Source organism: Salvelinus sp. IW2-2015, unplaced genomic scaffold (genome assembly GCF_002910315.2).
Source record: "Salvelinus sp. IW2-2015 unplaced genomic scaffold, ASM291031v2 Un_scaffold4034, whole genome shotgun sequence".
Lineage (NCBI taxonomy): Eukaryota > Metazoa > Chordata > Actinopteri > Salmoniformes > Salmonidae > Salvelinus > Salvelinus sp. IW2-2015.
The window spans coordinates 889-24,682 of record NW_019945306.1 but is presented as its reverse complement, the minus strand read 5'-3'; the positions used below and the strand labels follow the sequence as shown (position 1 = coordinate 24,682).

Genomic DNA, 23,794 nt, shown 5'->3' with positions numbered 1-23,794 from the left:
TGATCTAATGTGATAAAGACAAAGCAACATGGCCGTTTCAGGGTTGATCTAATGTGATAAAGACAGAGCAACATGGCCGTTTCAGGGTTTATCTAATGTGATAAAGACAGAGCAACATGGCCGTTTCAGGGTTGATCTAATAGATAAAGACAGAGAAACATGGCCGTTTCAGGGTTGATCTAATGTGATAAAGACAGAGCAACATGGCCGTTTCAGGTTGATCTAATGTGATAAAGACAGAGCACATGCGTTTCAGGGTTGATCTAATGTGATAAAGACAGAGCAACATGGCCGTTTCAGGGTTGATCTAATATGATAAAGACAGAGCAACATGGCCGTTTCAGGGTTGATCTAATGTGATAAAGACAGAGCAACATGGCCGTTTCAGGGTTGATCTAATGTGATAAAGACAGAGCAACATGGCCGTTTCAGGGTTCATCTAATGTGATAAAGACAGAGCAACATGGCCGTTTCAGGGTTGATCTAATGTGATAAAGACAGAGAAACATGGCCGTTTCAGGGTTGATCTAATGTGATAAAGACAAAGCAACATGGCCGTTTCAGGGTTTATCTAATGTGATAAAGACAGAGAAACATGGCCGTTTCAGGGTTGATCTAATGTGATAAAGACAGCAACATGGCCGTTCAGGGTTGATCTAATGTGATAAAGACAGAGCAACATGGCCGTTTCAGGTTCATGTTAATGTGATAAAGACAGAGCAAACATGGCCGTTTCAGGGTTGATCAATGTGATAAAGACAGAGAAACATGGCGTTTCAGGGTTGATCTAATGTGATAAAGACAGAGAAACATGGCCGTTTCAGGGTTGATCTAATGTGATAAAGACAGAGCTGGCCGTTTCAGGGTTGATCTAATGTGATAAAGACAGAGCAACATGGCCATTTCATTGCATTTCCATTTCTAAGAATACCTACAGTTATCAATATCTTTAGAATATTCTGGAGGAACATACTGTAGAGTTGAGGCTGGTGTGATGAACTATCTCTCATCTCGTGGAAATGTAATTCTTCACAGGTTAGGATATTTGTGCACAAATGTGTTTGTCATTGAGTCTTTGCAGGGCGTCAGTCGGTCCAACAACGGAACAGACTTATGTTGTAGGGCTGGATGACCAACACTTTAAGCCGTGGTGTTGAGCCTAACAATAAGGTTCAATACACAAAAGGGGCCGTCGGCTAGTCTGACATTGTTGTCTAAGCAGCTTTACAAAGAAAGGATATTTGTAGAGACTTTTGCATCTGAGTTGTCAGAAGTGACACTGCGCTAGCAGTATTGTAAGACACCAACTCTGAAAAGGGTTGGCTAGTCAGAAGAATTACATCCTATTTAAGTCTATTTGATATTATGTTGATGACCTTGAATATGTTGCTTGTATTTATACTTACACAGGCAGAATGATATAGTACAAGTGAATATGACTTATTTATTAACAGCCACAGGTGTATACTGTAGGTACAGGCAGTTACATGGCATATATGGCTTGCTAATACTGTTGTTGAAGTCATTTTATTTTCATCAGATTTAGAACAATAGACTAAATCACAAGAATAGTATGTTTAATCAAATATCCACTTAACTATTTCCCCCTACATATTTTAAGGGCATTTGTGTCAATACTCCTTAGAGTAGTGAGAGGAGGTAGAGCTAGTCACTCTAAACCATTCTGTGTTTTTATTTGACCATTGGGAAAAATAACTACACCGGTTCCATTCAATTGAGCCCTCAGTATTTCTGTCTCCAGAAGTAGGAAGTCAAAAATAACATGTATTTCCTGAACATAGCTCTATTATTAAAATCAAATCAAATCTCATTTTATGGGTCACATGCACATACTTAGCAGATGTTATTGCGGGTGTAGTGAAAGGCTTGTGTACCTAACTCCAACAGTGCAGTAGTATCTAGTAGTGACTAGCTATAGCTCAATGCAACAATACATAACATCTAAAAGTAAAAGAATGGAATTAAGAAATATATAAATATTTAAACGAGCAATGTCAGAGTGGCATAGACTAAAATACAGTCGAATAGCATACAGTATATACATATGAGACGAGTAAAGCAGTATATAAACATTATTAGCATGAATATTATTAAGTGACTAGTGTTCCATTATTAAAGTGACCCGTGATTCCATGTCTACGTACATAGGGAGCCTCTAAGGTGCAGGGTTGAGTAACTGGGTGGTTTAAGTCATTAATTGTAGCGTGAGTGTAATGACGTACACATCCAGTAGGTAGTGTAAATATTTCTATATTTCATAAAGACATACTGCACGTAGGTACTCTACTTTATGACATTGGAGACCCTATATAAATCTTATTACTCAAAGTCAAATTCAAAATGACTTTTATTTCCTGAGAGGGAACGTCATGTGTGTTGATGGATTGCTACATACAAGACATAACAACATAGAACACAAAACATGTACAGTAAAAAGGATTGGAAGCTTTATATGCAATCATAGGATATATATATATATATTTATATATATTTATTTTTTTAACCTTTATTTATCATGGCAAGACAGTTATATATATATATGCATATTTACAATACAAATAAATAAATACTTCAAGAGTTGAGCAGTTTGATAGACGTTGGCACCAAACTAGATGCTGCTTAGGTTTATATAGGAGAGCTGTATAGCTGTGACTGGAGGGTAGGGGGCTATGCTAGTCATTCAGTGTGTTAAGTCAAAGGATATTTGTTCCCCCTTCTTTCTCACTCTTTTTTTGTAGATGTCACTGAGGGGTTCCTGGCAAGTTTCTCCAATGACCTTTCCACTGATTCTCACCTCTATTAAAGATTTATACATTGAATTATTTAACACATTGGAACTTCATACTATGATAAACAATAACTACCCATTGCTAGCAGTATTTATTTTATTTTATTGTAATCCATATTTTGGATGGAATTGTAATTGTTATTGTAGGTGGGCAATGCAGTACAACGAAGACGTTCATGGATTGTAATGTTAGATGCTGTATTTGTTGTGCTTGACCCATTGTTCTCAACTAGGAGATAGAATCCCCTTTATATTTCCACCCTGCAACAGGACAGGCAGAAGTGTATAATAGTTACTGCCAGTGCCCTCCCTATGTCTGTCTATTACCACTGTGAACAGAGGGACCCAGGGCCCTGGTGGATTGTAATGACATTTGCTGTATTTGTTGAATGTGAACACTTATTTCAACATTATAGGATTAAGGACAGGTATTTCTTTATTTTTTTACTTGAGTTTATTTTAGTAAATACTTTCTTAACACTTATTTTTCTTAAAACTGCAATGTTGGTTAAGGGCTTGTAAGTAAGAAATTCACTGTAAGGTGAAACACCTGTTGTATTCGGCAAATGGGACAAACAAAATGTAATTAGATTTTTTATTTGAGATAGAAATGTATTGTATCCCCCTCATGTCTACATGTTACAGAGGAACCCAGGGCCCTGGTGGCTCACCTTGCCTTGCACCTACTACTATTGTCTCTGCAAGGATGTAGGATCAGGCCCTTTGGCTGAGTAGAGGTCAGGGGACACAATCCTATGTGCATACAAGTGGGTTTAAAGTGCCCCCTCCTTTCACAGAGGAAGAAAAGAGACCCTCCCCTCAGCATATAGCATCAATTCCAGCAGCTTCCCAAGGGACCAAGTTCTTTCTCTTGCATCCGGGTGCTGTTCCTCTCGCTCTCTTGCTCTCTCTCACTTTCTCACAGACACACACACACAGCCTAATGTAACCAATCACAACAGAGCTCGATGAGTAACCCCAGCCTTTCGTAAGCCCTCCTGGCAGTGACTGAGACCTGTGACTTCCCCAATACACGTGAACCCATTGGGAGAGAATAGGCTTTGCACATGTAATCCTTGTCTCTATGTTTATTTTTGGTGCATAGACTCTTTCCTTCAGCGGGGAGAATGTGTGCTTAAAATGAGGCGTAGTGATTCCCAACCACGCAAGATGAATCTGCACTGTGTGTGGTGTGTGTGTGTGTGTGTGTGTGTGTGTGTGTGTGTGTGTGTGTGTGTGTGTGTGTGTGTGTGTGTGTGTGTGTGTGTGTGTGTGTGTGTGTGTGTGTGTGTGTGTGTGTGTGTGTGTGTGTGTGTGTTTGGTGTGTGTGTGTGTGTGTGTGTGTGTGTGTGTGTGTGTGTGTGTGTGTGTGTGTGTGCGTGCGTGTGAGCATGTGTGTGATTTATACCAATGTACTGTAATGACAATCTAACTATTGTGGGAAGGGATTCAAATGAAATATCTCAATATTCATGTAGTATTGAAAAGCACATTTCAAGTACTCCTTATAATCTGGTAATACAAATATAGATAATTTTAACAAAATGAAAGGGTGCAGGAACAATAGTTATATTTTTTCCCATAGTGCACGTTTCTCACAATATGCAACATGGTCATGATTGAATCTTTCCCAACAAGTGTTATTATGTTACTGTATATTTTTTATTACACAGATTACACTCTGAATATTTTCCCACATCATTGCCTTAGTTTTCAACACAAACAATTCAAATCAGACAAGTGTCAGTGGTATTTCTCTGAAATTCTATCCTCCATTATGAGTGTTTTGTCAAAGTAACTCCCACAAACCATATAGAACCAGTTGACGGCTTGACAATGTCTCTTTTGTCATTGGATAATTTGATCAATAATCATAGTATGCACCTTCTTTTTTTTTCTCTCGAAGAGCTACTGTTTTCAGAAATATGTACATTTCTGAAGATTCCTATTGTGGATCTGAAAATCTATGTGTTATGCACTTATTATCATAGTAATTGAAATATACTATATGCACTTTGTCTATTTATGATTTATCAGTGGGTTTCACAGTAACAGTATTTTGAATTGTTTTATTTCTAAATTAAATGTAATTCTTTTCTTTAAGGACCAGTGAAGTCACCATGCGGTAAATTGGTTAATAGACCAATAACAAAGAGTTCCAAACCTCTGCCAATAACAGCTAGTTTTCTGTTTTCCCCTCCCCACTCAGACCACTCCCAGACAGTCCTAGCTAAATTCTTGCTTGAGAAATTGTTTTTTGCTAAAAAGCTGTTTTGGTCCATTTGAATGGAAATCTATTACAATAAGGTACTTAATTGTTACCCAGAAATTATTTGATATTGATTTAAAAATGGCTGCATTGGGCCTTCAATATAATTGTTTTGCCTTGGAATCTACATTTACAATAATGTACTGTTATCCATTCAGACCTTGCATATTGACTTGGATACTGAATATAATGTCTTAACGTTTACACCCTGACTGTTCATCAGAACGTATTGAGGTCAAAACAAATCTACAGGATTTATTTGGGAACAAATGTAATTTATCACTGATGTAATTCTAGTAATATTTCTGTATAAACGATCGTTGGCATGTCACATCTAGGCCTATTGTTCAATATATATTCCTGCCAATATAATTCCCTTAAAAACAATATTGTAAATAAAGATGTGAAACAAATCTCTGTGTCCACATAATAATGTCACCTGAAGGGTATCTATAAGAGAGAGTTGTTTTGGTCAGGTAAGTACTACACTTAATAAAGTACTGACAAAGGCCCAACATTTGGGGTCACATTTGGCAAACCTTTGCTCCCAGTAAACTGAGACCCTGCTTTATTTTTGGACAGGAATCCTCCTGACCATGAAAGTTTTGGTAAGAAAGTCTACTGCAGTGCCTTGATGGACATATTTTGCAGAGAGTATAGTTGTTACTGTACATAATTTTAGATTCTCATGCAATTAACAACTCATTCCTTGTGTGAATCTAAATGAATCTAATTTATTTATTTCATTGTCCATTTAAAAAAAAAATAATTTCAGATATGAGTCTCTATTTTTATTTTATTTTTTACATTAGACTAGAATTGATTGCATTGAAATGGAATTGACACCAACCCTGTAAAACATCCATGATTAAACCCATTTTTCATGAGCTGAAATAAAAGATCCCAGAAATTTTCCCTATGCACAAAAAACGTATTTCTCTCAAACGCTGTGCACAAATTTGTTCTCATCCCTGTTAGTGAGCATTTCTCGTTTGCCAAAATAATACATCTACCTGACAGGTGTGACATATCAAGAAGCTGATTTAACGGCATGATCATGACACAGGTGCACCTTGTGCTGGGGACAATAAAAGGTCACCTATGTCGTCCCAGGCCCACCCATGGCTGTGCCCCTCCAGTCATGTGAAATCCATAGATTAGGGCGTAATTTATTTATTTTAATTGACGGATTTCCTTCTATAAACTGTAACTCAGTAAAATCTTTTAAATGGTTGTGTTTATATTTTTGTTCAGTATTTATTGCACTTTATTGCCACATTTTTTTCTGATTGCAGCTTCCTTGTGGGGAATATTAATCTTCTAGGATGTTATTCACAAAGGGATATTCAGGTATACTATATCTATATCTATCTCAAGGCCATCAGACTGCTAAACAGTCTGACCCAATCACTGGCCACTTTAATAAATGGATCACTAGTCACTTTAAACAATGCCACATTAAATAATGCCACTTTATTAATGTTTACATATCTTACATTACTCACATCATATGTATATACTGTATTTTATACCATCTATAGCACCTTGACTATACCACTCAGCCACCACTCACCCATATATTTATATGTACACATTGTCATTCACCCCTTTAGATTTGTGTGTATTAGGTAGTTGTTAGATATTACTGCACTGTCGGAACTAGAAGCACAAGCATTTCGCTACACTCGCATGATCTGCTAACCATGTGTATGTGATCAATACAATTTGATTTGTCTGATAAAGTATTCAGTACTAGATAAACATGACACAATGTTGTGGAAAATATAGAAAGGAAATCAAGGTGATCATAAAACCATCATGTATCTTGAGTCATGACTGTCGCAACATTATATGGAATCAGGTGAATCATTTTGAAAAAAATAAACAGCTCCTACACACACTACATTCCAAATACCCTTAGTATATTCTGAGCAGTGCCTAGGCTAGAGATAAGCTATTTTCAGATATGCAGTAGAACTAAATGCCTTTGAGAACGTTTTCAGTATACCATTGTGAATGTCTCTTTAGTAAATTCAGTTGAAACAATAAGCTGTCCGTTTTAAGATTCCGTACAGAAGTACTGCAATTTTTTGAAAATTATGTTATGTCCATTGAAGAAATTTGCAGTCCAATCCATAGATGCATTCCTGGTCTTCATCCTAATTTATGGAAAGGTACACTACCGGAACTTCATACCATCTGGATTCATACGCCGATTTTATGATCAGGATTTGTTCTTTCCTTTTATGAAATACAATACATTATAGTTGTATGAAGTTGTTTTAAGATTGTTTCTAATATACATATATATATATAACGGACTTCACTTTGATAATTTGATAAAGACCATGATATGGTCTCTATTTTATTCCTACATGCGGAAGGATAGAGTTGCCACATAATTGTAATTCGGTCTATTACAGTGCGACGCCATCTTAAACCCAATGATTCAACAGCAGTAGCCAAGTTGTTCCTTGACTGCTGAGGGGGTAGTCGAAGGAATCGCTTGTGATTGTAATTTTAACGTATTTTTTAATAATTTTTTCTCCCCACGAGGCGTTGGTTTTATCCACCTAAACGCGAGGAGACCGATTTCTGGCTTTTGACAAGGGTAGGCATCTTCGTTCATTTTTATATATTTTTTATTTGGATTTGACATCGAATGTATTGCGTTGCATTTGGTAGCTAGCTAAGTTAGCTAGTTTGTAGGCAAATGTTTTCCGCAGTCCAAAGGCGGTGGCAAGCAATCTGAATATCAGCGCATCGTGATCACGACAACTGGAGTTGTACAGAATTGATTGGAATTCACAAATACAGTTTTATCAGAAACGAATTGAATTCCTCTTTAGCCAGCTAGCCATGGTGGTAGCAGGCTGCGCCATGGCCCGGACACTCCCCGCTAGCTAGCGTTTGCTAGCTGCCGTAAACGAGGTGATTTGCTAGTTAGCTAGGTCAACATTCCGTCGCTCTGACTCATGTTAGTGGTCGTGAGAAACAACTGTCTAGTTAGCAACTATTGATACAGCTGCCTGGAACGTTTTTCCCTGTTGCTTTTCAATTGTTCAATTGGCTTGAACTGGGAGACGTTTAAGGAACGTTAGCAAGCTTAAGACTGAGGGAGAGAACATTTTTCAATCAAGCAGCTAACGTTGGCTGGCTAACTAGATAATAGTAAAAGGTTCCATTTTTGCTAGTGTCACTAGCTACGTCGAAATGGATGGCAGTAGCGCAAACACTATCCCACGTCCAACAGTAACTCTAAATTCATCAACTGATTTTATTGTAAATAAAGTAACGTAATTTAAATGTAAGATGCCCATTGTAACTAAGTAAAACTGTTTTACTCTTCGTCAATTTAAACAAAGACCGACAAATTCCTTAGCCGTTGTGATTTGAGAGGATGTTGAGGAGGAGCTTGACTGAAATTTGAGTCGTTGTTGCTCATCGGAAATTCGGGCAGACTGAAGTGGACTTGGTTGTATGTGGGGGTGGGGAGCTAGCTCGATGGTGGAAGATTTTTCTGCCCTTGCCACTAATTTCTAGTGAAACACAGCGGAACGTACGTTACTCCGGAAATACCCCAAAAAGAACCCAACGTTGTTTTTAATCGGGATCATCTCTCGCCTGCAAATAATATATTCACGGTGGAGGTGGCTTGATGTTTGGAAGAAACGTGCATGATGTCTTTGCCTTGGACATTGTAACGTGTATCTTATTGTTTGTTACGCTACAACATATTGACAAAACAATGACGTTGCCACGGATATTGCCGTGATTCATATACCCACTAACATTTGCATACTTTCCTGGAGGGTTGGTGGCTTGCTAATTCACAGTAAGTTATCGGAACTTCGGTCTTGAGCAAGGTATGGCACATACTTCTGTGAATTCATTGTTTCTGAGAATGAAATTGGGGTTTTAGAATTCGATGCCGTACTTTTCTTCAACTTTTACAGTAGACGGATGCTGTAAAAGTTGCTGAAAGCAAGGGCATGATTCATGATTGGTTACATGTCTAGCGCAGTTAATAAGAAACCAAGTCTTAAGTCAAATCCAGAAACGGTTAAATTCGTTGCAAGAGTTCCAGTCAATTTGCTTGGATTTTACTACAGTCAATGACGAGTAGTAGCCTAATACAGTAAACAAGACTTGTTTGCTAAGACAGATGTTTGACATTGTCATGTATTTTCATTAAAATCATCTTTATTGATGGGTGGTTAGTTACAATCTTAACTGCAATTGAATGGCTAAAGGCTCTAAGAGAATTTGGCCATGGTAGTATGCACAGTAGGCCAAACTGTGGACCAGGAATTAGTATTTGTGACTGCTGACCATGCACATTGCTCTGAGGGGGAGATATTGTGGTCTCAAATTCGGCTCACAATACAGCAGCTACCAAGCTTTCTCTGGTGGTTTCTCTGACAGCCATGTTCATATGTTGCTACGTTTAACCTCTATTTAACTTGGCGGTTGTCTTTTTAAACAGATATGGTTAGGGAACTCAAGATTATACAGCTTGGAAATGTTCATTTGTTTTGCTTATGATCTCCTCTGAATTTCTCAATTGCTTTCCATATGTTTACCATTATGTCCGTAGGCTTAGTTGTATCCTAGATAGGCAACATTTGCAAATTCATCTATGTTCCTCGAACTGTCGCTCTTCTGGTGCTCTAGGAGTCCATGTCCCTTGAAACAGAGCCTATTAGGTCCCGGTGTCTTTAGCCCAGGGCAATATAGTAGTGTTTTCAGTCAGACTCCCTCCACCACACGTCTGTTTTGACTACTAGCCGTTTAGTGCATGCATTGCAAGCAGATGTGCTGAATAATATCCATAGAAACTGTGAGTGACTTAAACATGGGTATGAGGACAAGTATCCCATCATAGCCCCTTTGAAAAGTACAGCCTCCTACTCTGTGATTCATACTGCTTTACAGTTTAAATTGAAGCAATCAGATTGAATTGCCAGGGATGGTTTTGGATATTGATTGGTTTGCTGCAGTTTATTAAACTGACTCATTGTCTGCTGCTGGGTTCTGATAATGACCCAAATTAGGGTAGTGAGCAACGCTAACTGTCTGTCTTGCCATCTGACTCCGTACTGCTCTGCGTGTGGGTTTTAACTTGCCCACCAGAGGGTCTGGTGATACTGGGAGATCCTGTTTTTTTGGGGGTAGAAATAACTATAATTTGAGTGGAATTCATTACACTTTCTTGTATAAACTAAAACACAGTTGTGATATCTCGGCCTTGTGTCCTGCTAATGCTGTAGCAAGGTGTTTTGTTGGGCTGGGAGGATACCAGTGTTGCAAAATAAAAATGTTCATGTCAAACACAACGCACAAGTTTTGGTCCTTAAAAAAGTATGTAAAATATTGTGTGCTATAGCTTGGAAAATACATGTGACTTTGGATGGCATATTTGTTTCCAACATTATGTATTTTTTCCTAAATATTAAATCGGCTTCATATTTAGTTTCCTTGCCACGATACTTGTATGGTGATACTGGTATCCTCACGGCCCTAGTGTTTTGCATTGGATCTGTCTGAGGGATCATGTTATATTCATTGGTTGAGGGGTTCATAGTTTTGTTTTTACATCACTGTCACTTGTGAAGCTAAAGGATTTTGATAGCTCCATATTTCCTCACGGTGCTTTATAGTTCAGTTTGTCCTATTAAAAAAAATATATATGTATGTTTGAAGTAAATATTTCAGCTTTTATTTGGAGTTGTCTGAAATGTGGTGTAGGGTCGAAAAGGGTCTAAAAGAACTCTTTGGAATTCTTGTTTATTACTCCAAGGGACTGTACTTAACAGATTGTCTTCATTTGAGGAGGTGCTACCAATCTGCCATTTTTTTTGTTGTCTCTGAAGTCCCAACCCCCATTCCGTTCTGTTTTTATTTGGCCTCCATTAGTTTAGCTGGCAAGTTAGTGCTTCATACATTTAGCCATTAAGTTAGCAGTTCATTTGATGTCTAGGTAATGCAGCCCTGACTGTTTATTCCCTCTGCTGGAATTTAGCTGGTCCAATGAAAAGGTTGCTTTGTGCTATTTGTTTTGGCATGAGCTGAGGTGGAAACGACTATATGAATGAACTTTGCTGTTCTGTTACTTTCAGATCTGGAAGCTGTGCAGGCTGTGGTTTTTGAAAGTAACATGGCTTCCCAGTGTAAGTATTCAGCTTTTTAGAATAACTTAAACATTGCTACCACTGATTTTTAATTCAACGGTGTTCCTCTCTGGTTGAACTGCCTCCAAGTAACCTAACGCTGGTTGTTTTCTAATGTCTAGCTGATCTGATGGAGCTGGACATGGCCATGGAGCCTGACCGGAAGGCTGCAGTGAGCCACTGGCAGCAGCAGTCGTACTTGGACTCTGGTATCCACTCAGGGGCTACCACCACCGCCCCCTCCCTGAGTGGAAAGGGCAACCCAGAAGAAGAGGATGTGGATAACCAGGTGCTGTACGAGTGGGAGCAGGGCTTCTCTCAGTCCTTCACACAAGACCAAGTGTCAGGTAAAAATAATTACACTACAATACCATGGGGATGCTTGACTGGGATTTTGAACATGTCACATGGTATGAAGTCAATGGATAGTAGTTAATACTTCATTCTACTGACAAACCTCAGCTTTGGCTCCTCTTTAGAGGCATCTGGCCACCATCTTAGAGAAGTGGCTCTGACCTAACCTCTCTCTCCAGACATTGACGGGCAGTATGCCATGACCAGAGCCCAGAGGGTGCGTGCTGCCATGTTTCCAGAGACCCTGGATGAGGGCATGCAGCTCCCCTCCACCCAGTTTGATGGGGCCCACCCCACCAACGTGCAGCGGCTGGCTGAGCCCTCTCAGATGCTGAAGCATGCCGTGGTGAACCTCATCAACTACCAGGATGACGCCGAGCTGGCCACGCGCGCCATCCCTGAGCTGACCAAACTACTCAACGACGAGGACCAGGTGCGTATAGCTAACCCCAACCGGCCCGCTTTGGTCCCCAACTAAGAAATGCACCTGACTTAATGGTGTTAGGTTGTAGTGTTGTATAGAGTTCTGTCCTGACCTCTTCTCCTGTCTTCATTTCTCCAGGTGGTGGTGAACAAGGCTGCAGTGATGGTGCACCAGCTGTCCAAAAAGGAGGCTAGCCGCCACGCCATCATGCGCTCCCCCCAGATGGTGTCGGCAATCGTGCGCACCATGCAGAACACCAACGATGTGGAGACAGCCCGCTGCACCGCTGGCACCCTGCACAACCTGTCCCACCACAGAGAGGGTCTGCTGGCCATCTTCAAGTCCGGGGGCATCCCTGCCCTTGTCAAAATGCTTGGGTATGTCGGTCAGCCCTTGGACTGTAACCTGACCGGTCTCTTGAGCATTTCTAAGGAAGTTGTTTTAAGATGGACTGCACAGAATCACTGATCTACAAGTCCCCCTGCATCTCACTAACTGTTCATTATGTGGTCAAGATTAGAGATTATGTGCAACGTCTTGCTCTTAACTCAGTATTTCCCAAACTGACCACTTTTGTTGCTCTAGCGCTACACAGCTGAGTCAGATAACCAACTCATCAAGCTTTGATTATTTTATCAGCTGTTGTGTTAAGGCAAAAACCAAAATGTGCACCCTCTTGGGGTCCCCAGGACTGAGTTGGGGGGGAAATGCTGCTCTAACTGTTCCCCCCTCAAACAGCCCTGATTTTCTTTAGCTAGTTTCTCTGCCATGTAGTTTGGTGTCACTACAGTTACCTTCCTGTGTGTTCAGTTAGCCTTTGGTACCTTCCAACCTAAAACTGTCTCCTCAGGTCCCCAGTGGACTCGGTGCTGTTCTACGCCATCACCACCCTACACAACCTGCTGCTCCACCAGGAGGGTGCCAAGATGGCTGTGCGCCTGGCCGGGGGCCTGCAGAAAATGGTGGCCTTGCTCAACAAGACAAATGTCAAATTCCTCGCCATCACAACAGATTGCCTTCAGATTCTTGCCTACGGCAACCAAGAAAGCAAGGTAAGGAACTTAAATTAAAATCAGTTTCATTTACTGATCTCTTGGTTTTAGACATCTTTGTTCTGTCCCTTAATTCGGACATTGATTGTGATCCATCTTGGTGTATTTTAAACATCTTTGATGCTACCCCCTCCCAGCTTATCATCCTGGCCAGCGGTGGGCCCCAGGCCCTGGTCAACATCATGAGGACCTACACATATGAAAAGCTGTTGTGGACTACAAGTAGAGTTCTCAAAGTGCTCTCTGTCTGCTCCAGCAACAAGCCTGCCATTGTAGAGGCTGGTACGTACTACCTTCTATTTATGGACCTTTTTTATTGATTCTGGCTCAGTAGAAAAAAAACATATTAAATGCATATCGCAAAGTGGGTTCTTATCTTGCTCACTTTAGTTCAGTTGGCTCTCCACTGATACTCACAGTGAGCTGGGCTAAAGGCTGTGTGTTTCTCCAGGTGGTATGCAGGCTCTTGGGCTTCACCTCACAGACCCCAGTCAGAGACTAGTCCAGAACTGCCTGTGGACCCTCAGGAACCTGTCAGACGCTGCCACCAAACAGGTGAGGAGCCGTCCCCCACTAGCACACCTCTGTTCCTCTTTCCTACACCTTTCCTTCCTGAATTCTTCCTACATAAGAGCTCTCTTTCTGTCTCCCTGCCTTTTTCCATGGAGAAGACGACCTTAGCTGAAGTAGATGTGATGCAGGTAAAAGTAGTCCTTCCTGCCTTTCTGTGTTGGAGCTGTGGCTAGTCAGAGCCCACTTCATCTACAGCCCAGCTCATCGTACCCTTAAAGTTCAGCTGACTTACTAAAGGCTCATTAAAGTAAAGCGTTAAACCCACCTGAAGAAGAGGAATTAGTGTAAGCATCTCTCTGAGAAGAAGCGACCAGTGTAAGGCTGTTTGGTGGTTAGCTGTGTTGGTCTGGATGAGACATGCCGGTGTATTCCTTTCCTCTAACAGGAGGGTATGGAAGGTCTGCTGGGGACCCTGGTCCAGCTCCTGGGCTCTGATGACATCAACGTGGTGACGTGTGCTGCCGGCATCCTGTCCAACCTCACCTGCAACAACTACAAGAACAAGATGATGGTGTGTCAGGTTGGGGGGATTGAGGCGCTGGTCCGTACTGTGCTGCGTGCCGGAGACCGCGAGGACATCACTGAGCCGGCCATCTGCGCCCTGCGCCACCTCACCAGCCGCCACCAGGATGCTGAGATGGCCCAGAATGCTGTGCGGCTTCACTACGGCCTGCCTGTGGTGGTCAAGCTGCTGCATCCCCCCTCCCACTGGCCCCTCATCAAGGTAATGTTTGTTTTATGAAAATGGGATGTGGCCAATCAACATTTGTTTCCACATCGGTGTAAGTTAGTAGCAGAACCTTTTCATCTGTAGACTGAGTTCCCTGACTTGGAAATGAGTACTTGTTTATTTAAATTAAATGGTTTAAATGTGATCTCTTCCCTCCAGGCCACTGTGGGCCTAATCCGTAACCTGGCCCTGTGTCCAGCCAACCATGCCCCTCTGCGTGAGCAGGGGGCCATCCCCAGACTGGTGCAGCTGCTGGTCAGAGCCCACCAGGACACCCAGAGACGCACCTCCATGGGAGGCACCCAGCAGCAGTTTGTGGTAAGACACACACAAGCATAACTTGCACCACACAGTGCATCTGTCTCCCAATAAGCACAGAGGTTTCCACAATGCTCTCTAGTCTCTGAACTAACAGTTGTCCTGCACCACAGGAGGGAGTTCGTATGGAGGAGATCGTGGAGGGCTGTACTGGCGCTCTGCACATCCTGGCTAGAGACGTCCACAACAGAATCGTCATCAGAGGACTCAACACCATTCCACTCTTTGTCCAGGTAAGGCCTCTAAGCAACTTAAATTTACTGCTCCCCACAACTACAGAATTTTGATATTTTTCTTTCCAATTTGAACTACAGACCTTTTTATTTATTTTCTTCCTCTCTTGTTGCTGCAGCTGTTGTATTCTCCCATTGAGAACATTCAGCGTGTGGCTGCAGGAGTTCTGTGTGAGTTGGCCCAGGACAAGGAGGCAGCGGAGGCCATCGAGGCTGAGGGCGCCACCGCCCCCCTCACAGAGCTGCTTCACTCCAGAAACGAGGGCGTGGGTGAGTTAACAGGCCTCAGTCCACAACCATCTCTGTTGGCACCTCAGAACGCTTATGATTGTCTAGCCCACAAATAAATGAAAATGGCTGACATTCTAGAGCTATGCAGGTCTGTCAGTCATGGGAATTCTAGAACATCTATGGTTTAGGCCTCTGTCCAGAAGGATCTGTCTAGCTAGCCGTTGGTGCATTACTTTCTATGGATGGTTAAGTGAGACAACTCAACCCTGTTTGTTCTCTCCTCAGCCACCTATGCTGCTGCAGTTCTGTTCCGTATGTCCGAAGACAAGCCCCAGGACTATAAGAAGCGTCTGTCTGTGGAGCTCACCAGCTCCCTGTTCAGGACGGAGCCTATGACCTGGAACGAGGTGCGCTGCTGTTTAGTCACTTCTGTCTGCTGCATCTCAAATGGCACACGGCCTATGGGCCCTGGTCAAAAGTCGTGCACTATAAAGGGAATAGGGTGCCAATTGGGAAGCAGCCTGGGAGATGCTGGGGAGCCATGCCAAATTACGTGAAGTGTCATACTTTAAAAGAACTTTAAAGTATTAGATGTGCTTGAATCTGGAGCCAGGAGCCCTGTATTCACTAAGGAAGTGTCTTGTGTTCATGGCCCATGACAGAACACCTCAGGGCTGTTAGTGATTACTGACGTGACCCTTGTTCCTGATGTTGTGTTCTCTGGTCCTTCTCTCTCTAGACAGGAGATCTGGGCCTGGACATCGGAGCTCAGGGAGATGCCCTGGGCTACCGGCAGGAAGGTAAGCACTGTCTCATGGTGCCTTGTCCTGGTGTGCAGCTCTCAAACTGCTGCTCACATAACAGCCCAGCTCTCAGCCAGCACCTGGGCTCCTCCAGCAGCAATCCCCTGACACTAACTCCCCCGGCCCTAGTGTGCTAGCTAGCTAAAGCTTGCAACTGGTCAGCAGCACAGCAGTCCACTTTAGCTTGCAGACCAAGTAGTTTGGATTTGTAGTGGCTTCGTCTGGATTGGTACTGTGATTGGCTGAGGATTATGATTGGTTGTTTTGATCCTACTACTGTGTGGTGCTTGTGTTAATAAGCTCTAACAAGTGTGTGTGTGCTCCATCACTTCCATTGGCAGACCCTAGCTATCGCTCCTTCCACTCTGGGGGATATGGGCAGGACTCCATGGGTATGGACTCCATGATGGACCATGACATGGGTGCCCACCACCCCGGCCCTGAATACCCAGTCGACGGGCTGCCCGACCTGGGCCACGCCCAAGACCTGATCGATGGGCTGCCCCCAGGCGACAGCAATCAGTTGGCTTGGTTTGATACTGACCTGTAAATAGACTACTTTTTAGGTAAGGAGCTGTTAAGACCAGGCACCACGGCTGTGTTTGGCGGTGACAGGCTGGTGCATGCTTGGACTTCTACTACTGTGGCTGAAGTTTCTAACTCTGCTCTACTAGCTTCTCTTCATGCTGTGTGGTCCCATAGTAATGCCGGTGCCTCTCCTCTCCGCCTCTCCAGGTGTATCGTCTGATCTGAATGAACCTGCATTGTGATTTGGCTGGAGAAGTTGCTGGGAGGTTTTTGAAAGTGGGCTAGTATCTCAGAAAGTGCCTGACACACTACTGAAAGCTGAGTTTCCTATGGGAACACGTGGAGTGGAAGTAAAACTTTGTTCTGGTCTTTTGTGGGAGTTAAAACTGCGTTAAAGGAATTCCTGGAGTGGGTTACTCAAAGAAAATGACGCTGAAGAGTGGATCTAAAGATGGAATTTAAAACCCTGGTCTGTATTTTTTTACATTTTATTTTGTATGATTCTTCAGTCTGTAATGGTACTGATATAGCTTGTTATTATACTCACCTGTCTTTTCTGCAGTAATTTGTATCCATTTTAAGTCTCTCTCGTAGTGTTAAGTTATAGTGGTAATGCTCCAATTAAAATGATATGGTGTAGAACACTAATAATCAGTTGAATTGTATTCTGATCAAGTGTAACATTGTGTAGCTTTTGTATAAAACCAAGAATTGGAAATGGTCCAAATATTTTCTTGCTTTAAGTGTGCACTGTTTGTAGTGTCACAACTGTTCCAAAGGGTCTGTGGGGAGGGCAGCGGTTTCTTTTTTTAAATGTCTTTTAGTTGATAGCTGTCCAAGGAGGTGAAAAGAATCTCTTATTATTGTAGCCTGCTGTGCTTATTGGAGACATGGTCATGACATGGCTAAACAATAAAAATGGACTTTAATTTCAGCTCTGTCTCGGTGGTTTATGGAACTGACTAGTTTTCAGGTCGTTGGGGCAAATGTGTCCTTTGTTTGTACGCAACATCCTTTAAAAAAAATCTAAAGATAATGGAAAGCACAATGATGCCAGTTTTATTATAGCGCAAGGCACCATAATGGAGACATGGTTGCTGATCACTGTGAATTATGGTCCTTCTAGAAGCCAATCCCTTGTTGCTGATGAATCAACATTCTAGAATCCAATCCCTGTCAGGATCTCCGCTGCCAGTGAAACATCAGCATGGGACCTGGGAAGAGATGAGGACAATGGACAGATGTGATGAAGATCTCTTCTCCCTAACAACCATTACATGGAGACAGTTAAACTCCATCAGCAGAGTACTCCATTGTGAAGAACTAGGCTTTGATAAATAGACATACTTCTTGTAGCCTATATTCAATTTCAAACACTGCTCTCATTAGTCTCCATGATAAAGGCCACGTTTTAATTTGGCTACTTGTAGTAGTTGACTAATTCACAATCTTAGATTATGACTGACTTGCCCAATAGAGTCCGACAAGCTATGCACCTCCAGTCCTCACACTACAGTGTTCTGTTAGTGGCAATCAGCAGTAGAAACGATGAAGCCGCTACCCCCGGTTCAGTAAAAAGCTTACGGATGAGGCAGGAGAAATGTAATAGCTCTGAATTTGAGTTATGGCTGCAAGGATTGACATCAAAACTATAATTAACAATGAGGCTAGTGTTTATTTGGGGTTCTGGTGGGGTAGGACAGTTAGAACAAAGCTCATGAGGCATAAGATGTATGTAGCAACAGCTGATTGCCATTTTAAGGATCTCAAAATAAATTCCCCTTGGTTGCCATGGTGAGCGAGGTGGTGACGTAGTCCAGCAGTCACACATGGAGAGAGGTTTGGAATTTCACCGCCACTTTGCCCCAAAACCCAATATTGTCCAAAGCTCTGCTTCATAAGCCTGGCTAGGCAACTTCAAAGGGATTGTTTTTCCATTTCAGAGAGGGAGGCCTCTAGCAGCCCAACAATGGGCCACTATCCCCAGTTCGAGACGCAACAGGCTCAAGGAATCTTTCATCGCACAACCCTGCTATGGCCTCCCACATGAATGGATCAAAGCAGAGCCCCGAGGACAAAGCTGGAGTTCTAGAGAGAGATCAGAGTGGAGACTGGAGAGAGTCTGAATACACACCTGGCAGAATGACTCAGTCTCTGAAGAACATGGACCAGCTCTTGACCCTCAGCCGAGCTGTACCACAAACTGTCTGTAGTAGCTGGGATCTGGGAAAAAAACAAAGACAATGACCAAGTACACACTACAAAAACAATGGATCAGGTTTCACAACTCATATAGCCTTGGGGTTATATTTCTATAGGATGTAGCCAGGCATAGTTACTACTGAACGAACAGACATTCACTCACTGGCGCTTTAAAAGTTAGCCTACATTGGAGCACACACAAAATGGAGGCAGATAAAGGAGAAATGTCTGTGTGCTAATGGAAAACAGGTGTTGTGTGTTCCCTCCCCTGCCTACTGTTACATTAGAGGCTCCAGCCTTCCGCTCACTGCTCTACAAGCATTTAAAGGCCTCCTACACCGCAGGACCGCAGCAAACCTGGTTTCAAATACAATTTCTTTTCCAAATAGTTAAGTGTTTGTTTGAGCATGCCTGGAGAGCCAGATGGGCAGGGTTCTGAAAAATTTTGGGACTATTCTATTGGTTCCCATTGCGCCAGGCAAACTCAATCAAGCTCAGCTAAAGTATTTGAAAGAAAACAAATCCTATTTGAACCCAGGTCTGGTTCACAGGAGTTAGAGTAGACTTCATGTTGGAAAATCAACAGCAGCAGGGAGGCCTCTCTCCCTTTCTGCTGCCCCTTTAGTGACTTCTATCTGGAGCAGGTGCTTTATTACAACACCAGCCCTTTGCATGTGATAACATCTCCTTAGTCCAGCTCAGAAACAGGACGAGGTGGGGAGACAAGGCAGCCAAGGACTGGTTCCCACTTGACAGGAAAGAAAGGAGTGTTTCTGCCTGTGATCTCCAGCTTAGTGTCTAGAGCCTGAGCCCAGGCATGCATGCAGAACAAAGGGGGCTGACTGAGGGAGAGGGGGCTGAGAGGGAGTAAAACCCAGTATAGGGGTTATGGAGCCAGGGCCAGGGGGATCTCAGTATCATCTCTCTAATGGAGCCTGGAGCTACGGAGCTTCTCCAACCAAGGCATCCAGGATCTCTAGTCTCTCCTGTCAACCTGAACTGGGCCACCGGGTGAGGTGAGTGATGCAGTCTGGGAGACTGGGACGCAAGGCTCCATCGCTTCACAGCTTCAAACACAGCATGATCAAAGAGGGAAGGTAGGTTTGGGATTAAGGCAGAGCACAAATTAGAATCTGACGCAAACTTTGCTTGAGGGCGGTCTTAGCTGCAATGGACGCAACCTGACCCCAAAGCTGGCTTTCCAATCCTCTGGGTGAGAAAAGTTCTGTATCGCTACTTCAGTTCAGGGCAATGCTCTGGTCCTTCTTGATAATACCCTTTCTCTCAGACCATCTCAACCCAGAGAGGTGCTGCCTAGAAGGTGAGTCATTGAGTTGTCAGCGGTTCTCGTGGCCTTGTGTGTAAGCTGCTCTTTTAGTGGGATGGAAAGGTGATGACAAGGCGTCCGTGTTTAATGGATCTGGACGACTAAACCAACTAGCGGGGGTAATTACTCCGCTGGGTTTATGAAGCTGCAAATACATTTTCATTGTAATCTCCTGTGACATCGCCGGCTCCTTCCACTCTGCCAGCAAAGTACCGCCCGTTGCCAGGCAACAGGGTTATGTACCTCAGAGGAGAGACTTTCCCTAATTCTCTGAGCTCCTCTCTCGTCCTATAATTCTATCCGCTGTAATATTGCTTAATACCCCAGCTGTCTACAACCCCACGCTATTCTCCACAACAATACTGTGCTTCTTTTTTTACAGATGTCATAATACAAGTAGAAATAGGCTAGCATTTCCAGGTTCCCTCTTCTTCCCTGGTCCTATTCTTAGTATCCACACTGAGAACACTATCCAAGAGAACTGTATTATCACCAGTAGGTGGCTAGTAGACAACACACCCCCCTTTTACTGAAAGACCCTGCCTGCATGGGTAACAATGTTGAATGAGAAAGCAGCGTAGCTTTCCTTTGTGTGCTATTTAACAGTGTCAGACTAAGCGAGTCACTGAAGAACTCTGCTTGGCTACAGTTGTCAGCGCTACACAAACGTGGGAAAGTCTGTTGCGTGCCGTGCAGCAGACAAATTGGAGAGATGGAGGCTTAAAATAGCAGACAGTCACAGCTGGGACTGCTTTTAAACACCTGACCATAAATATGGTCCTCATCTGAGCCTGTGTGTGTGTGTGTGTGTGTGTGTGTGTGTGTGTGTGTGTGTGTGTGTGTGTGTGTGTGTGTGTGTGTGAGAGAGAGACAGGGAGAGCCATCAGTGAGATGGAGAGAACATGGGAGAGAGAGAGAGAACAGAAGAGAGAGAGAGTTATGTGGTGGGTGGCTCTGCTGTCCTGAATCCTGACTCCATACTAACAGGTTATCAGATAAACTGGCCAAACTGCATACATCTGATGTATTGTATATCTGTGTTAAGCAGCTTTGGACCACAGCCTCCCCTAAGTCGGGCAAGCCTTTTGCCAGCTCAGAGAGAGATAAACGTTAGAGCAAAACAACAACAACCCAACCCTCCTTCCCGTTCCCTCCTCCTCCCCATCTCCACAAACAAGTGGATTCTTCAGAATGTTTAATATGCAAACTCAGTCTGGTACATCAAAGCTAACATGGGATGGTAAATCCTAGTCCTTGTAATTACAGAGTGAATTAACATGGTTGTGAAGCTATTAGTAGAACCCATTGACAGATACAGTCTGAGGGGATCTACTTTTAAAAGTCATGTGGACAAGACGAGCAGACGATGTTTTGCTTTATTTCCCCCGTAAGATTAAAGTGAGATCCTCTGTGGTGCTGCTCTTCAATCTGTGTGGAATTTAGCAGATTGGCTTCCAGGAGCAGCTCTCGCATGACGAGTAACCTTGTGTTAGTTCCCAGAGGCAGGAGACCCGGGTTAGAACCCAGCTCGGTCACACCAGCACTCACACACAAGCACATGTACCTTGTGTGTTCATGGTATGAATTCAGTTTGATGAACACACGTATGACCTCAGATGGTCTGAGGAGCATCAGAGTGTGGCCTGTCTCTCTCTGTGGTCCCTGACTGACTGTTGAGATCAGTGTGTTGAGCTGCAGCGAAGGGAGAGGGACAGGTCAGGCTCTGCTGCTCTCTACCATGGTCCCACCTACCTCAGTTTAGATCACAGTGTCTGACACACACAGACACTACAGAGAGACAGAGAGAGACGGAGGCAAATGAGTCAGAACTCAAACACGCCTGGAACATCCAATTACTGGAAGTTTCCTTCTTTTCTGAGGCCCTTTTGTAACCTCAATTCAATTAGTGTTCCAAGTCGTCAAATGAATATTGAAGACGTTTTCAGATTCAATGAATTGAGAAGGCAAGGGCAGAGTGGGCTAGGGGATAAAACATTTGTTAGGCATGCTAATAACTAGTGCTGCTATTCAGCCTCCGTCAGACTACAGACCCAGAGGACTGTCTGTGACCATGGCTGAGACAGTAATGACCAGGTTTTGCCCAAATGAGCAAAATAAAGCCCTGACTTAATTTATTCAGAATACAGGACGTGAACTGTACTACGCACTCACTTCCTACTTCCCACTTCTCTAATTGGCTAGACGCAACCCATCTATCATTATGAGGACTCAGAGGGAGTTCGGGTGCAGGGTAGTGGCAACCCACACGGGTAGTGGCAGGGTAGTGGCAACCCACACGTCTTCACTTTGATTGAAAAGATCAAAAGGTATTTGATTCCCCTACGTTGTAAAACACAAACAGGGCTGGATAGTTGTGGTGTGTCTTCATGTGGCCGGTCAAATGGAAAGTATTTTGTTGAAAGAGATTTGCTGCAGCTAAAGACCTGATGACATTTCATGAACTGTCTGGCTCTGTCCCAAATGGCACCCTATTCCCTATACAGCGCAATACTTGTTACCAGAGGTAGTGCACTATAAAGGGAATAGGGTGCCATTTGAGAAGCTCACCCCTGGCATTCATGAGGCTGTTTACCAACAAGTGAAGTCCAGTCAGGCTACAGGCAGCAGGCCCAGCTCCAGTCTACAGTACAGGGGATGGATATGTCAGGCTACAGGTAGCAGGCCCAGCTCCAGTCTACAGTACAGGGGATGGATATGTCAGGCTACAGGTAGCAGGCCCAGCTCCAGTCTACAGTACTGGGGATGGATATGTCAGGCTACAGGCAGCAGGCCCAGCTCCAGTCTACAGTACTGGGGATGGATATGTAAGGCTACAGGAGCAGGCCCAGCTCCAGTCTACAGTACTGGGGATGATATGTCAGGCTACAGGCCCAGGCCCGCTCCAGTCTACAGTACAGGGGATGGATATGTCAGGCTACAGGTAGCAGGCCCAGCTCCAGTCTGCAGTACTGGGGATGGATATGTCAGGCTACAGGCAGCAGGCCAGCTCCAGTCTACAGTACTGGGGATGGATATGTCAGGCTACAGGCCAGCAGGCCCAGCTCCAAGTCTACAGGTTACTGGGGATGGATATGTCAGGCTACAGGCCCAGCTCCAGTCTACAGTACAGGGGATGGATATGTCAGGCTACAGGTAGCAGGCCAGCTCCAGTCTACAGTACTGGGGATGGATATGTCTAGGCTACAGGCAAGCAGGCCCAGCTCCAGTCTACAGTACTGGGGATGGATATGTCAGGCTACAAGGCCGCAGCTCCAGTCTACAGTACAGGGGATGGATATGTCAGGCTACAGGTAGCAGGCCCAGCTCAGTCTACAGTAACTGGGGATGGATATGTCAGGCTACAGGTAGCAGGCCCAGCTCAGTCTACAGTACTGGGGATAGATATGTCAGGCTACAGGCAGCAGGCCCAGCTCCAGTCTACAGTACTGGGGATGGATATGTCAGGCTACAGGCAGCAGGCCCAGCTCCAGTCTACAGTACTGGGGATGGATATGTCAGGCTACAGGCCCAGCTCCAGTTACAGTACTGGGGATGGAATTGTCAGGCACAGGCAGCAGGTTCAGCTCCAGTCTACAGTACTGGGGATAGATATGTCAGGCCACAGGTAGCAGGCCCAGCTCCAGTCTACAGTACTGGGGATGGATATGTCAGGCTACAGGCCCAGCTCCAGTCTACAGTACTGGGGACTGATATGTCAGGGCTACAGGCAGCAGAACCAGCTCCAGTCTACAGTACAGAGGATGGATATGT

At 43.7% G+C, this 23,794-nt stretch overlaps 1 protein-coding gene and 1 long non-coding RNA gene across 9 annotated transcripts in view; one reads left to right on the top strand and one right to left on the bottom strand.

Annotated features, from left to right (window-relative positions):
* Positions 1 to 17,428, top strand: part of ctnnb1 (catenin (cadherin-associated protein), beta 1) — a 33,254-nt gene extending 15,826 nt beyond the window's left edge. For 2 of the 8 annotated variants that reach the window (XM_024143457.2, XM_024143460.2), the window contains exons 2-17: positions 11,198 to 11,248; positions 11,371 to 11,595; positions 11,782 to 12,035; positions 12,165 to 12,403; positions 12,877 to 13,078; positions 13,216 to 13,360; positions 13,530 to 13,633; positions 13,750 to 13,779; positions 14,037 to 14,375; positions 14,541 to 14,699; positions 14,813 to 14,932; positions 15,052 to 15,202; positions 15,449 to 15,570; positions 15,903 to 15,963; positions 16,308 to 16,532; positions 16,702 to 17,428. In XM_024143457.2, the coding sequence (XP_023999225.1) occupies positions 11,236 to 11,248; positions 11,371 to 11,595; positions 11,782 to 12,035; positions 12,165 to 12,403; positions 12,877 to 13,078; positions 13,216 to 13,360; positions 13,530 to 13,633; positions 13,750 to 13,779; positions 14,037 to 14,375; positions 14,541 to 14,699; positions 14,813 to 14,932; positions 15,052 to 15,202; positions 15,449 to 15,570; positions 15,903 to 15,963; positions 16,308 to 16,516 (2,373 nt within the window). In that variant the 5' untranslated portion in view covers positions 11,198 to 11,235 and the 3' untranslated portion in view covers positions 16,517 to 16,532; positions 16,702 to 17,428. Of the gene's footprint in view, positions 1 to 7,523; positions 7,690 to 7,717; positions 8,010 to 8,407; positions 8,945 to 11,197; positions 11,249 to 11,370; positions 11,596 to 11,781; positions 12,036 to 12,164; positions 12,404 to 12,876; positions 13,079 to 13,215; positions 13,361 to 13,529; positions 13,634 to 13,749; positions 13,780 to 14,036; positions 14,376 to 14,540; positions 14,700 to 14,812; positions 14,933 to 15,051; positions 15,203 to 15,448; positions 15,571 to 15,902; positions 15,964 to 16,307; positions 16,533 to 16,701 lie in introns of those variants that run through there. The other 6 variants (XM_024143458.2, XM_070441459.1, XM_024143461.2 and 3 more) reach the window with 6 other exon arrangements.
* A 99-nt stretch (positions 17,429 to 17,527) lies between these two features.
* Positions 17,528 to 18,718, bottom strand: LOC112076787 (uncharacterized). Its single transcript, XR_002895262.2, has 2 exons — positions 18,629 to 18,718; positions 17,528 to 17,708 (listed from the first exon to the last, which is right to left on the bottom strand). It is a non-coding gene; the product is annotated as an uncharacterized lncRNA (long non-coding RNA).
* Positions 18,719 to 23,794: the final 5,076 nt, after the last annotated feature.